The following is a 12,389-nucleotide window of genomic DNA, read 5'->3' as shown; positions in this document are numbered from 1 at the left end:
AGTTGTATATGAAAGGGAAATGGATACTTCATGATGATTATGCCTGTATCTGCAGATGGTAAAAAAAAGAGTCCCAAACAGAAATTTGGAAAGGACTTCACTTTCTGGAAAGAAAACACAATCATTGTTGAAGGTTGTAAATAAAAGAGTACTTCACATTTTGTCAGCCAAAAAAGTTTGGGGAGATTTTGAAGAGTTAAACCTGTAAAAAAAATCTACAAAAATTTAAGTGCCTTTTTGATTTGTCTCAAACTTCAAGAAAGGTGAACTGTGTTAAAAAAGGATGTGGCATGAAAAATTTGAAGTGGTTTGGGGCCCAAAGCTGCAAACATTTCCACATGTGAATAATTCTACACACACAGTAGTTTCATTGAAGTCAATTACTTAAATATCATGTATTTTGTGATATCAGTCCTTCAGTTTGCCTATAATGCAGTTAGACTTGGGTGGAAATTTGCTTTTTAACTGTGAGTCCATTCTGAAAGACAGAGTGACTTTTCATGAGTATGTGTGATTGCGCTATAGTCAGCGCGTAAGCGCTTTATCCATGTTCATCTGCAAGCGTATCTGTATCCCCATCTGGACTCAAAAGTAGTTCTATGACAGTGGTGAATATATATACACATATATATATATCCGTATGTGTATGTGTACAAAAACAGAGACTATGAGGGAATGCAGATGGACAGATGGTTGGCGAACTTCTGTGCTCGAACATACACACGTGTGACATTTGCACACCAGCTGTTCCACGTATGGCTGTATCTGTGGTGAGACTCAAGAATTTTTTCTCTGTTTAAGAGCAGAAAAGAAAAATTATCACAAGAAAGGGTGGGAAAGGAAGGTGACATACCCAGTATCTTGCAGAAGGGAAATGCTCGGTAAGCGCAAAGGCACGTGCCATGCTTCGGGCATGAAATGCCGCTCCATTTCTGTTGACTTTGGAGGATATTGGATCAGACTGAGAACAGCACATGAGCTGTGAAGAGGTTACTTTCCTACACTTGATTTACGCAAACTTTAATTTGGAGAGGATGCAACATTTATACTGAAAATGGGTCACTTTTGAAAATGCCCTATAGTGCCATGAATTCCACATAGTCCGTAATTTACCATGTCATGCCATAAACGTGGAGAAAAATGACTTCAGACTCATGGCTTGAATTTTGAAGCAGGTACTTAGCACTGCCAAATTTCATTGACTTCTATTGATCTTGGATCAATACATGAGAGTCTTACAGAGTTTATGCTAATTTTTTGAGTGGTTCTAATAATTTGTGTTCACGATTAATTTGTAAGAAGCTGAATCAAGCTGTGATTAGTCACAGATAAAGGGTTCTTGAAGATAAAATAAATATTTATTTTGTCTGATTGGGTAATTAAAATGAGAGTTAATTAGATTTTCCCAGTGACTATAGTAAATCGAATAGATCTTTAGACATGTCATTGTCCATTGCATATATATTCATTATAGGTACTATTACTAAAGTAATAAATTAGCATTTTTAAATGTAAGATATCTCATTATACAGCTTTATATGTATGTGCAGTGTGTAAGCATGTGTATAAGTAAGTACATTTTCTTATACGGAAAACTTTCATCCCATTACTAGAACTTCACATCTCATTTCATCTTGTAAATAACATTGGTCTGTATTTGTTGTTATTTTATAGCAAAATTCCCCAGTCTCAATATGAGCGAATTTCCTTTAAATCTGACAACTTGAGTTCCCTTGCTAATAATAAAGTTAGCAAGATGACTGAATATTTGATCATAAATCTTTATCTTCTATTTCAGTTGTTAAAACTGCCAAAGAAAGAAACTGAGGTTTAAATTTTCAGCTGTTGTCTTGATCCAGAAGTGATTTTTCACAAAGGCTCCTAAGAAAGTAGTTGTCCATTTTCTTTAAATTTCATCAAATATAAATTTAAAAAAATACTTAGTTTTGTATTTTTTCAAAAGAAAACTTTGATATTTGAAAACAGGAACAGGATTTCAGTTTTATGAGTAAGGGAGTGAAAGAAAAATTTCTAAGTTGTTATGTCTGCAATTATTTTAAATGCTGGAAGACAATTGTTTTTGAGATGACAAGATATCCTGGCTTTGAAAGTACACGTTCATTGCATGTTGCTTGCTCTTCTAACTTTAGGAAGCTATTGCAGGTATGATTGTAGTTAAGGATAAAATATCTATATAAAGCTCTGATCCAAGCTTCTGGGCATCCTCTCAATTCTTTAAAATATAAAAACACATTGAGAGATAGTCTGGCAGTTAATCCATCAGTATCATAAATATACCAGAGAGCCAAAGTATTCTGCCAGTCAAATAACCTGCCATCTCGCTCTCGGGCCAGAGAATAAAGATGGCCCCTGTGGTAGCCAGCTTGGAAAGTAAATGAGTTGAATGCAGATTTTTTTGTGGAGTAATTTGGGGAAAAGATGCAGCACCTTGCAAAGTACAGGCTGTGAGCCAGCTCTCCTTCATGGTGGTGGTGCCACCACTGAATGCTACTATGGACTGAAACACTGACACTGTCCAAGGCAGTGGGAGGCTGTTTCCTAGACTGGCAAGACAGGGCCATATTATACTATAGATCAAAATAGTCTTAAAATGAGTTTAAAAACCAGGAGGCAGCTAACGCAAATGTCAGAGCATCAGCTTAATGAATGCATGACAGGAAACTTCGCAGCAAGGGGCCATTTGCTTGCAGTGCAGCTGCAGTCTCCAGACGGACTACAGCTGGTGTATTAGTTTCAGTAGCCCTGTGCTGTGGCAGCAAAGCCCACTGCAGCAGTCTGGAGGTTTGTATCTGAATGGAGCAAGTACAACTCACCCACGGAGTTCGAAACAAGGTAGCGTGACCTTGGAAACCTGGTGATTTAGCTGAGCATCCAGACTGGATGCACAGTGGCCGCAGTGTCTCTGTCACAGGGATCAATCGTCTCCCTGCTGCTTCTTCTGGGTGCTGCCCCTACCCAGGCAATGGCATCTCTGCCCTGTCTTGTTTTCCTGCCAGCCTTCCTCCTCCTCCCTCTCCTTCTGCTCGCTGGAGTTGTTCTGAGGCCCCATCCGTGCCCTGCAGTTAGTTCCCACTGCACCCACGGAGGTGAAGGTGTAAAGCTGCATGCTGTTCTGGTCAGTGAGGGTAGTCTCCATGTCCCCTTCCTCTCCTCAAGACCCTCTAACTAAGAGATGCAAGGAGAGTTTTTATGTATCTGTGGTGCAGTTAGAAGAAGCAGTGATTACAATCAACACGACAGAGAAGAACCGTAGGCACTGTTTTGCAGACCCCACCTCTGCGTGAGGTGGGACTTAGAGGAGTAATGTGGGCAGGCAAAGACAGTATGTGCATTCAGGTATTGCACAGCAAGTAGACGTTCCTCCAGTGGTTTTCAACTTTTTTTATTAGTATAAATATTTTTATTTCCTTGCAAGGTCAGGTCTCTTCAAGAACTAGTGTACAGAGTGCACAAACTGAAAAATTAGCCTGCTTTTATCCTGATATCAACAGGAACTGCACTGAGATGTAATTGTGGTAGGGACCGGATAATGGCAATAATAGTTAACATGTTAATTGCTTTAACTTTGTGAAGCATTTTGTGACTGCCTGATCTAAAAAGCCTGTTGTCTTGCCTGCGTGATTTGTTTATGTATGAGCTAATTCCCTCCAAATCCCAGCCTACCCGAGGGTGCACTATCAATATCCAAGATAGGCTTTGAAATTAGGAGTTCCTGACTCTTTTCATTTTCCCCTATCATAAGACACTGTCCATCCCCTGCAGATGTTTAGCCATAGTGAGCCATGCTCACAATGATCTTATACTAGATGCCAGAGGCATTCCTGGCATAAATAAAAATCCCATTTGGTTCAGTTGATAAATTTACCCCTTCTGATCAAGCAGTCCTGCTTGCCTTTGTTGGCAGAATTGTTTCAACTAATAGCAGATTAGATTAGTGCTGCTGTGCTTCTCTTCTCACCCCACTGCGTTACCACTGGCCTTCTCTGTATCATATTTAGCAGTGATCAAGTGTGAGGCATTTACTTGCGTGAGATTGCTGAGGTGCAGGACAGGCGGTGCCCAGAGAGCAGGTGTTGTTACGGCTTCTTGTGCTCATGTCATCAGTGAAGTCCGAGGGCTCTATAACCACACACCAGTGACAAGGTTCTGTATTCCAAAGATGGAACAAAAACAGGAAAGCAAAGAAAATAAACATTGCATTAGTTATGTAGACAATATGATACAGTTGAAAAAACAGTGCTCTGTCTAAAACAGCAAGAATTTTCTTTGAGGTTAATCTCAAAGTTTATTAAAGGTCACTATTCAGAATGACCGCATCAGAGTTAGACATAAATTCTTATACTTAATAATATTATAAAAGCTCTCAGCTTATTATTCAAATAAAATCTTCTATTGTTATGAGTGATGAAAGCATAAACCAAAGTAGTGTAAAAGAAGATACGGGTTTATATCTGGAATTCCAGATCCAAAATGGACTTGATAAAGTTAGTAAAATTTGGAAAACCAAATGGTTGGGGGAAAAAAAAAATCCGTCAGCAGCTTAGACTCAACCATCTGTGATCGGAAGATTTTGTGCAGACTTCTAATGGGTGTAGCATGCTGTACTGTCGGACCAAAACTGTAGTATATAATATGAGAAGAAGGAACCAAAGCTTTTGCAAATATTTCCACAACTGGTTGTATACTGAGATGTAGAAGTGCCCAGTTGTGGCCTGTCCTTTAAAGGACATTGTTTTCTGTTGATATTTAATCTACAAGTTTTCCATTAATTGAGGTGAACTTGTGGAATTATTTTAATACACTAATACTACTCTTACCCTGAGTCTGCATCAAGGGTAGGCTATGTGCATAATTAAAAATGTATCTCCAATATGCACATATGTAGTCCCAACTATATATGGAAGCACACAAACTCCAAATGGCTGTGAACAAAAGCAAGATCAGGACACTGATGGCAATCTGTCCACAGGACCAGAATATGGACCTTGCTATATACTGTTCATTTTTATTCATTGATGGATTGTAGAACAGTGTAATTTGCTTTGAAAACAATTCCACATAGTCATGGTGGCATATTTCAGCTTTTGTCATTGTGTTTGTTGACTAGCCATATTCACTAGTCCTTAATATCTTTTTTCGGTCTTTAATCATTTATATACTTTCAAAACAGCCAACACAATCAGACCTGGTAATCAACAAGCTGAGTACCAGAACAGTTCTTTTTTCTGTCTTTCTCTGTTCCGCTATTTATGAAATAGCAAAAATCATGCTTTGGACATTCTTATTTTCCCCCACATTCATATACACACAAAATAATGAGCCTGAAGGCATTAAGGACTGCTTGCACCAAAGAAATGTTTGTTCTGAAAAGGAGACTTGGTACATGCTAACTTTCTCCTGGGAGCAGGCAGCTTTGTCTGAATCATACGCTACTGGCTTGTGGTAAATTGTGGTGTTTTCAAACTGTACTGCTGACACAATTTTGAAGTTGAATACCCTGAAGGAAAGATGATGATGCATTTAAGTAATTGGACTGCGTATCCTGCATATACTTGTCGAATTTTTCATAGATGTATTTTGTAAATGTCTTGTTTAATTCCCTTGAGAGCTTGTTTGGGGCATGGAGAAGGTGAGACAGTGGAGTTAGACCTAGTGAATCTTTAAAAGCAAATTTCCGACTGCTGCCACCAAAACTTAGATTCATGAAGCAGCTTGTTTCCTGGCAGGCAGGAATGCCATGAAGCGGCCTCAGCCTCCATCCCACTTCCTAGAAGTCAGCTGAGATGGTGAGAGCACGGTCGCGCTGGCAGACCAGGAAGCGCCGTCTGTTGCAATGACTCCTCTAATTACCGGTAACTGAAGTACGCACGAGGACTGCCCCGCAGGTTTGGTGCTGCCTCTATAAAACAACATGCTCTGGCCAAGCTGCTGAGACATCTTCTTTCGGCCGGTGCACTGGGTAGGAGAGATGCAGGTGTGCCAGCAGCACGAGAGGAGGTAGGGCACTGCCTCACTACAAAATGAAAGCAGGGCACTTGCCAGTAGCAGTCGTCAGTGCCTGTAAAATGTTCTCTCTAAGCTCGACTAGCGCTTTTCTTGTCTTTTGCTTTGTTTTTCCCCTTTGTGGAGTAAGCCAAAGCTTTGGGTGTACTATAAAGGGGTGGGGGGGGAGGAATGTGATGGTAACAGAGGGTATACGCTTTTTGTGGCCGTCATTCAGTTCTGTGCGAATAACCTTAAGCCGTGACTTCTCTCTTCATATATGGAGACAGAAGTACATTATTTGTGTAGCATACACAAGACTTTGAAATTATGCAGTGATACTTTTTTAATTACTTTTGTTGAGCAGAACTAATTTGCCTTCAGTTTTGCAGTTAGTGATTTTCATAGCATCTTGTGTGCCGCCCTGTGTGAGCCGTGAATCTTGCACATAGCTAGTGGGGAAGAGGCAAACACTTTCAAAATAGGAAAATTTGACTGAATGCTGGCAGGAGCTCAAAAGCAATTACATACTCTGAAGAGGTACTCTCAGTTCAGTTTTACACCAGAGTAAATGTCAGGGCAGCTGTATCTCTTTCAAATGAAATTAATTGACTGGGGCAAGCACCGGTGGTGTGGCTTTCTTTGGCTTGTGCTTCTTGTTTGTTGAAAGTGATTTGTAAGAAAAAAAATCGAACTTTTTTTTGGTTTTGCTGTGAATCCTTCTTTGCTTTTGAAAACTGTTAAGGTTCATGTTGCTTGTGATTCACACCTGAAGTCTTTGCTTCCTCATTGTCACAAGTGGTTCTGTGTTACTGTTCATTATAAAATTGCTTAAATAGTCACATTGGTTAGTGAAGGGCTTTTTTTCTCTTGACAACCTCTAGAGAGCATGGGAACATTTTCAAGGGAATCTGAACTGATCGGTTGAGAGGGATTCAGGATTCTGTCAGTCTTGGTGAAAGTCAGAGGCAGGAAATGTCTCACTAAAAGCAGGTTAGTAGCAGTTATACCAAAGTTAAAATTATTTTGTTGGTTTTTTAGACAATTGGAGGGAAAAAATAGTTGGTGTCAGTGGAGAATGTCAGAGGTGATATGACTGTTAGTCCCTGTGGAGCAGCAAGGAGGTTATTTACATGAATAGCTGTTGCACACGCAGCTGGCTGGGAGGGAACGGCAAAGTTCAGTGTCCTCGATGTGGGACACTGCCTTCCCATGGCAGTCCAAAGACATGTCCAGGCATCTTTATCTTGATGAAGAATGGCCTGTTCTCTGTGGGTTATAAATGTTACATTTTAATTTTACTCTTCCAGAAACATCATTTGACTCACTGAAGAATTAAAACCGACAGCACCACAGAGCCGTGTGGGAGAAAAGGGGATTTTAGACTCAAGTGACACAATCAAGTCTTGAGAAGTAAAGAAATTTGGATGGTTTCTCACCAAATGGAAGTTATCTAGAAATCCTCTGAGACTACTGCGTCCCTCTGCTGCACAGAGACTGTGCTCTTGGCCCTGGACGTTAATAAAATGCTGGATTCAATAAAGTGCGTCCTGGTGGGAGACTCTGCAGTGGGGAAAACATCTCTCTTGGTACGTTTCACCTCCGAAACTTTTCCAGATGACTACAGACCCACTGTATATGAAAATACTGGAGTGGACGTCTTCATGGATGGTGTACAGATTAGCCTAGGTCTTTGGGACACATCTGGCAGTGATGCCTTCAAAGGCATTCGCCCCCTCTCATACCAACAGGCAGATGTGGTATTGATGTGCTACTCAGTGGCAAACCACAATTCCTTTCTGAACCTGAGGAATAAATGGATCGGCGAGATCCGCAGCCATTTGCCTCGCATCCCTGTTTTGGTAGTGGCTACTCAGACTGACCAGCGCGACACGGGACCTTACCGTTCCTCCTGCATCAGCCCGATAGATGGGAAGCGGCTCGCCCAAGACGTGCGAGCCAAAGGCTATTTGGAGTGCTCTGCCCTCAGCAACCGTGGGGTGCAGCAGGTGTTTGAGTATGCCGTGCGGACAGCAGTCAATCAAGCCAAAAGGCAGAACAGGCGGAAGCTCTTCTCCATTAACGAGTGCAAGATCTTTTGAGGACAGTCAGCAGTGGTTTTGCCCACATTCATTCTTTCTGTCTTCACACAAAGATACTGTGGCAGAGGGAATGGGAGGTGAATCAAAGGAGGACTCCTGGCAGGACCACAGTGCAGGTGCCCCCAGTGAGACAGATGTGGACTCTATCTGATCTGCTCCCCCTCAACATACGTGGGCACTAACCTGAAAAACAAAAGGTGCCCTTATTCACAAGCCTGTGTTTGGACTTTGCTGGTCTGGACTGGAGTGGGCCTAGCCTGGAGATCTGCAGATAATAGCTGTGCTGATTTTGTTGTTGTTTCTGTTGATGTTCCTCAGTTGTTGGTTTGTCAGCATTTATTTAATGACTAACTTCTGCCTGGATCAACCCCCATCTCTTCACATATCTGTCCATGTGGAGTTTTTTTACTTTAAGAACTTAGTGTATAAAATCTGACCACCGTGTATTCTATTTAAAAGACTCTTGTATATGTTGTTGTAAAATCCTGACAGTTTGTTTTCGTATTTTGGAGGTTGTTCCTTTAGCTAACCACAGAAGCAAATATCCATATAATAAATGGCCAGCAGGCAAGCCTAGTACTTCTTAGACATGCCCAAGTTGCTGCATAACAGTAATCAAATCCAGTACATCCAGCATAGGAGTGATCAAAACTTAGTGGCATTTGACAGCTGTCCTGTGGCTTTGTGAGATTTATTTTGTTATCTTAGTCTTGTTCCTCAGCAATGTGGTCAAAGATGGGATGAACCAGGAAGAAACTAACCTGATTCTTCCTAGACCTCACCTGGTTACAACCCCAGAAGGGCTGGCTTGCAGTTAGGACTGGTTTAGACATGTGGTTGGGGTGGCAGAGGTTAATCTGTGCTATCATCACCTCTGTTGTCCCTGCTGTTAATTCTGGAGGAAAAAGATTTCAGTCTCCAGAGATAAAAGGTATTTTTTCATGAGCACTAAAATTCTCACATATTTTTTGTACACTTATTTTCGAAACAGTGGTTTTGGTGAAACCAGTCACCTACTATAGTAAAAAAATAAGTACATGGCAATGTTGAATGTGCGTAGTTAAAATGGCTAAATAACTTTTTTTTTTTTTTTCCGAGTTTGCATACTAAGTATAACTGCCTGGGTTGTATCAAAATGAGACTAAAACAGGCTTCGCATCCTGGGCAGCCTGGCAAGACTAAGAGTCAAATCCTGACATACCTACTGGGGCCAAGTTACCCTCCTGCACAGAAAGCCAGACTAAGGAGGTAGAAACTCCAGGCGTATAAGAGAACTCTGCTAGAAGACGGAGTGGGGTCAACACGCAATGCTGTACATTCCTCGTGAGTTGTGGTGTTCCCCTCCTCCTCAAGTTATTTGTCCCCTTTGCCCCACACCATTTCTCAGGTTTTGCAGATCTGTCTCATCCCAAGGTTTCTGCTGCCCATAGAGGAAATCCCCTGGGGGATTTCTTAGTGCAGCAAGATATTTTTTTTCTCCCTTTTCCTGTCCTTCTGCTCACTTAGGACTGACCTTTAAGGGGCGTATAGCATGGTGCCATAAAAGATGATTCTTCCTGCGGATCCTGAGAGAGTGACCTGTGTCTGTTTTGACTGAGCCCCGACTCAGGTGTTTCAGCAGGAATGGATGCAGTGGCTTGTCTGATTCAAATCCAAGGTGGGACGTCAGCAGTTACCCTACCAAGCAAATAAGCTATAGCTCAGACCTCATCTATCTATAGTTTGTCCCTGAAAAACTAGTTGGGTGCTCTTCTTCATACTCTGTTCTATCTCTGAGCTTCACTATAAAGATAAATTCCAAATTAAATCATTCCCCTCCTATGAATCCCAGAGTTGATCTCACCTGTGATGTAGATGAGCAAGTATTTGCATTGCGGGCACCTTGAATAGCAGTGGTGCACAGGACACTTGAGGTTGTGATCGTCTCACCATCTCCCAGGCTGATGAATATTTACCACTCATCAACCTGATAGTAAGGGAGGCTTCTGGTCATAAAAACATGCTGGTCTCATGTGAGGTTTTCATATCAGCTTTAAATCTTTGCAAGCTTCTGCACCCAAGCACACAAGACGAGGGCTCCCATCAACGCCCATCTTGCCTGTGCTCTTCTTTTTCCTACTTCTCCTTCTCTTCAGATGTTGATTGCAAACCCTTTGCCCCTTGAAACACTAAAACTGACATGTTTGTAAAAGAACCCGAACAGCGTGATACTTACACAGAGTTACACAAGTGGCTAGGTATTTGCAGTCCTTGGTTAAAAACCTTTTGGCTTTTGGAAGAAATGTTTCTACAACTCAACTCTCGCAATGCCTCTTCACTGAAAGTTTTGGGTTTTGTAACCCTAATTTAAAAGTAGCCATTGTTACTGTTTCAACATTAAAGATCACATGCAAAATGTCATGTTGTGAATCTTCAGATCTGTTACAATTGTTATGGTCCCCACAGCGCTAACAGATTTAATACCTGATTTCAACTTTTTTTCAGACATATTTTTGCCAGCATGTTCTATTAAATGGTCTTTTTTCTCCGTGGGTTAAGCTTTCTTTACAACTGTTCATGCTGCTGTTTTTATGCATTGAAGAGCAGTAATGGCTAGGCCAGGATGTTGTGTTGTGGTGTCTGCCACAGGATGCTGGATTCAGGGACCAGAAGGCTCCAGAAAGTTGTTGTATCACACAAAGCCAGATGAAGATGCGCTCCAGAATCACACCATAACTGAAACCCCCATCTCATCTGCATTTGCTTCATGAGGTGGTGTATTACAAAATGAGAATTCCAGGTTTGCTTGCAATTCAGTGAAGCAAAGTGGATAGGCTTCCCTGAGATGCCTGAGCTGACGATATGGGATGGGTGCACAAGGAATTTAGAGATGATTTGACATACTCATGATTGTGCATCCTAGAGCCAGTGCAAAGCATGAGGCCACCAAAAGCTGGCTGAATTTTAAAATCAAATTGGAGAGAGGACAAAATAACAGGGGGATTTTGGTTTGGTTCTATGTGAAAAAAACCCCTGTTCCGATTTTCACAGCTTGGTTATTTTCAGACTCTCAAAGCTAAAAGGCACTTTTCACTGTGAAGCGCATTATTGTAGTGTCTAATTATGCAGCTTTCCCTGAGCTATAGAACTGATGTGCTCAGAAAGTGTGGCACCTCAAATGCAGAGAGTGAAATCTGGACCCAGCAGAACTCGGCAGAAGATTCGGCCGAGTGGTTTATTGGGATGGGGTTTGTACAACTGCAGCCCCGCTGCATGTGGCGTGAACGGCGAGGAACTGCTGAGGCCTCCCGTGAAACCCTACCGGGGCGGTTTTGCTGGCATCACTTGGGCAACAGGGTCCCTGAGTACGGCTCGGTGTTAAAAATCTGGCTGTAATATTCAAAATACATTCAAACGACAGCTGGGCACACACGTTGACTTTCAACTTCTTTGGTCTGAAAAACAGCAGGCTGGGGGAAGACTGAAACAATGTGTAGCTTCGCTTTAGTCGGGTCGAGCTGTTCAGCTAAGGGAAGAGACCTTGCCCAAATGTTCCCTTTCTATCTTCTCAAACTGACCCCTTTAAGTTTGTTACTCCGTTGCTAATTTTACTTTCACTTGCTATTAAAATGGGTTAAAAGTTAAAAAAAAAAAAAAAAAGAGAAAGTACTTGGAACTTAAAAAGAGAACAGCAATAGCACTGTTATTTTTGTCAGCGTCTGACTTCTCTTTTTAACAGAAAAAGTCATTTTAGGTCACTAATTGTTTTACTGAATTCTGCAAGCAGGATAAAAAGTTGAATAGATATGCAATTGTGATTTAAATCAGAAACTATTCTTTTAGCAGAAAAAAAGAAGTATTTTCCTTTGGTAATTTGCAAAATGTGGTGAGTATATGTTATATTATTTAAAATGCAGATTTCCCAGCCTTTTTATACTTACTTGCTCTGTAGCATACAATATAAATATTTTCTCAGAATAAATAATAAAAATGTTTCTGATCTCCCCCCCCCCCCCGATTTTTCATATGGGAAGTTACTCAAGCTTGTTAGATATAATTGATACTGTTTTGCCTGATATTTGCAATTAACAGTTTGCAAATATTTGTGTAATTTTTGTGGGTACTCTGGGATTGCTAAGGTGTCTGAACACATACTAGCTAATGCTCGTATTGATAAAGAAAATGCATTTAAAGCAGTCTTTTTATACGTGGCACCACAATGAAATAAATCACCACAGGGATCAGACAGGAAAAAAAAAGAAATGTCGGCACTCTGACATCTCAGCCTTTCCTGCATTCGAGTGA

The 12,389-nt window shown here is 41.2% G+C and overlaps 1 protein-coding gene across 5 annotated transcripts in view; it reads left to right on the top strand.

The window, feature by feature from the left end:
- Positions 1-12,389, top strand: part of RHOH (ras homolog family member H) — a 20,057-nt gene extending 7,668 nt beyond the window's left edge. For 3 of the 5 annotated variants that reach the window (XM_075752275.1, XM_075752274.1, XM_075752276.1), the window contains one exon: positions 7,314-12,389. In XM_075752275.1, coding sequence (XP_075608390.1) covers positions 7,530-8,105 — 576 coding nt within the window. In that variant the 5' untranslated portion in view covers positions 7,314-7,529 and the 3' untranslated portion in view covers positions 8,106-12,389. Of the gene's footprint in view, positions 1-5,745; positions 6,019-6,887; positions 7,282-7,313 lie in introns of those variants that run through there. The other 2 variants (XM_075752277.1, XR_012835368.1) reach the window with 2 other exon arrangements.

Source organism: Balearica regulorum, chromosome 4 (assembly GCF_011004875.1).
Source record: "Balearica regulorum gibbericeps isolate bBalReg1 chromosome 4, bBalReg1.pri, whole genome shotgun sequence".
Lineage (NCBI taxonomy): Eukaryota > Metazoa > Chordata > Aves > Gruiformes > Gruidae > Balearica > Balearica regulorum.
The sequence above is the reverse complement of the archived record's forward strand: the minus strand, read 5'-3'. Positions and strand labels throughout refer to the sequence as shown.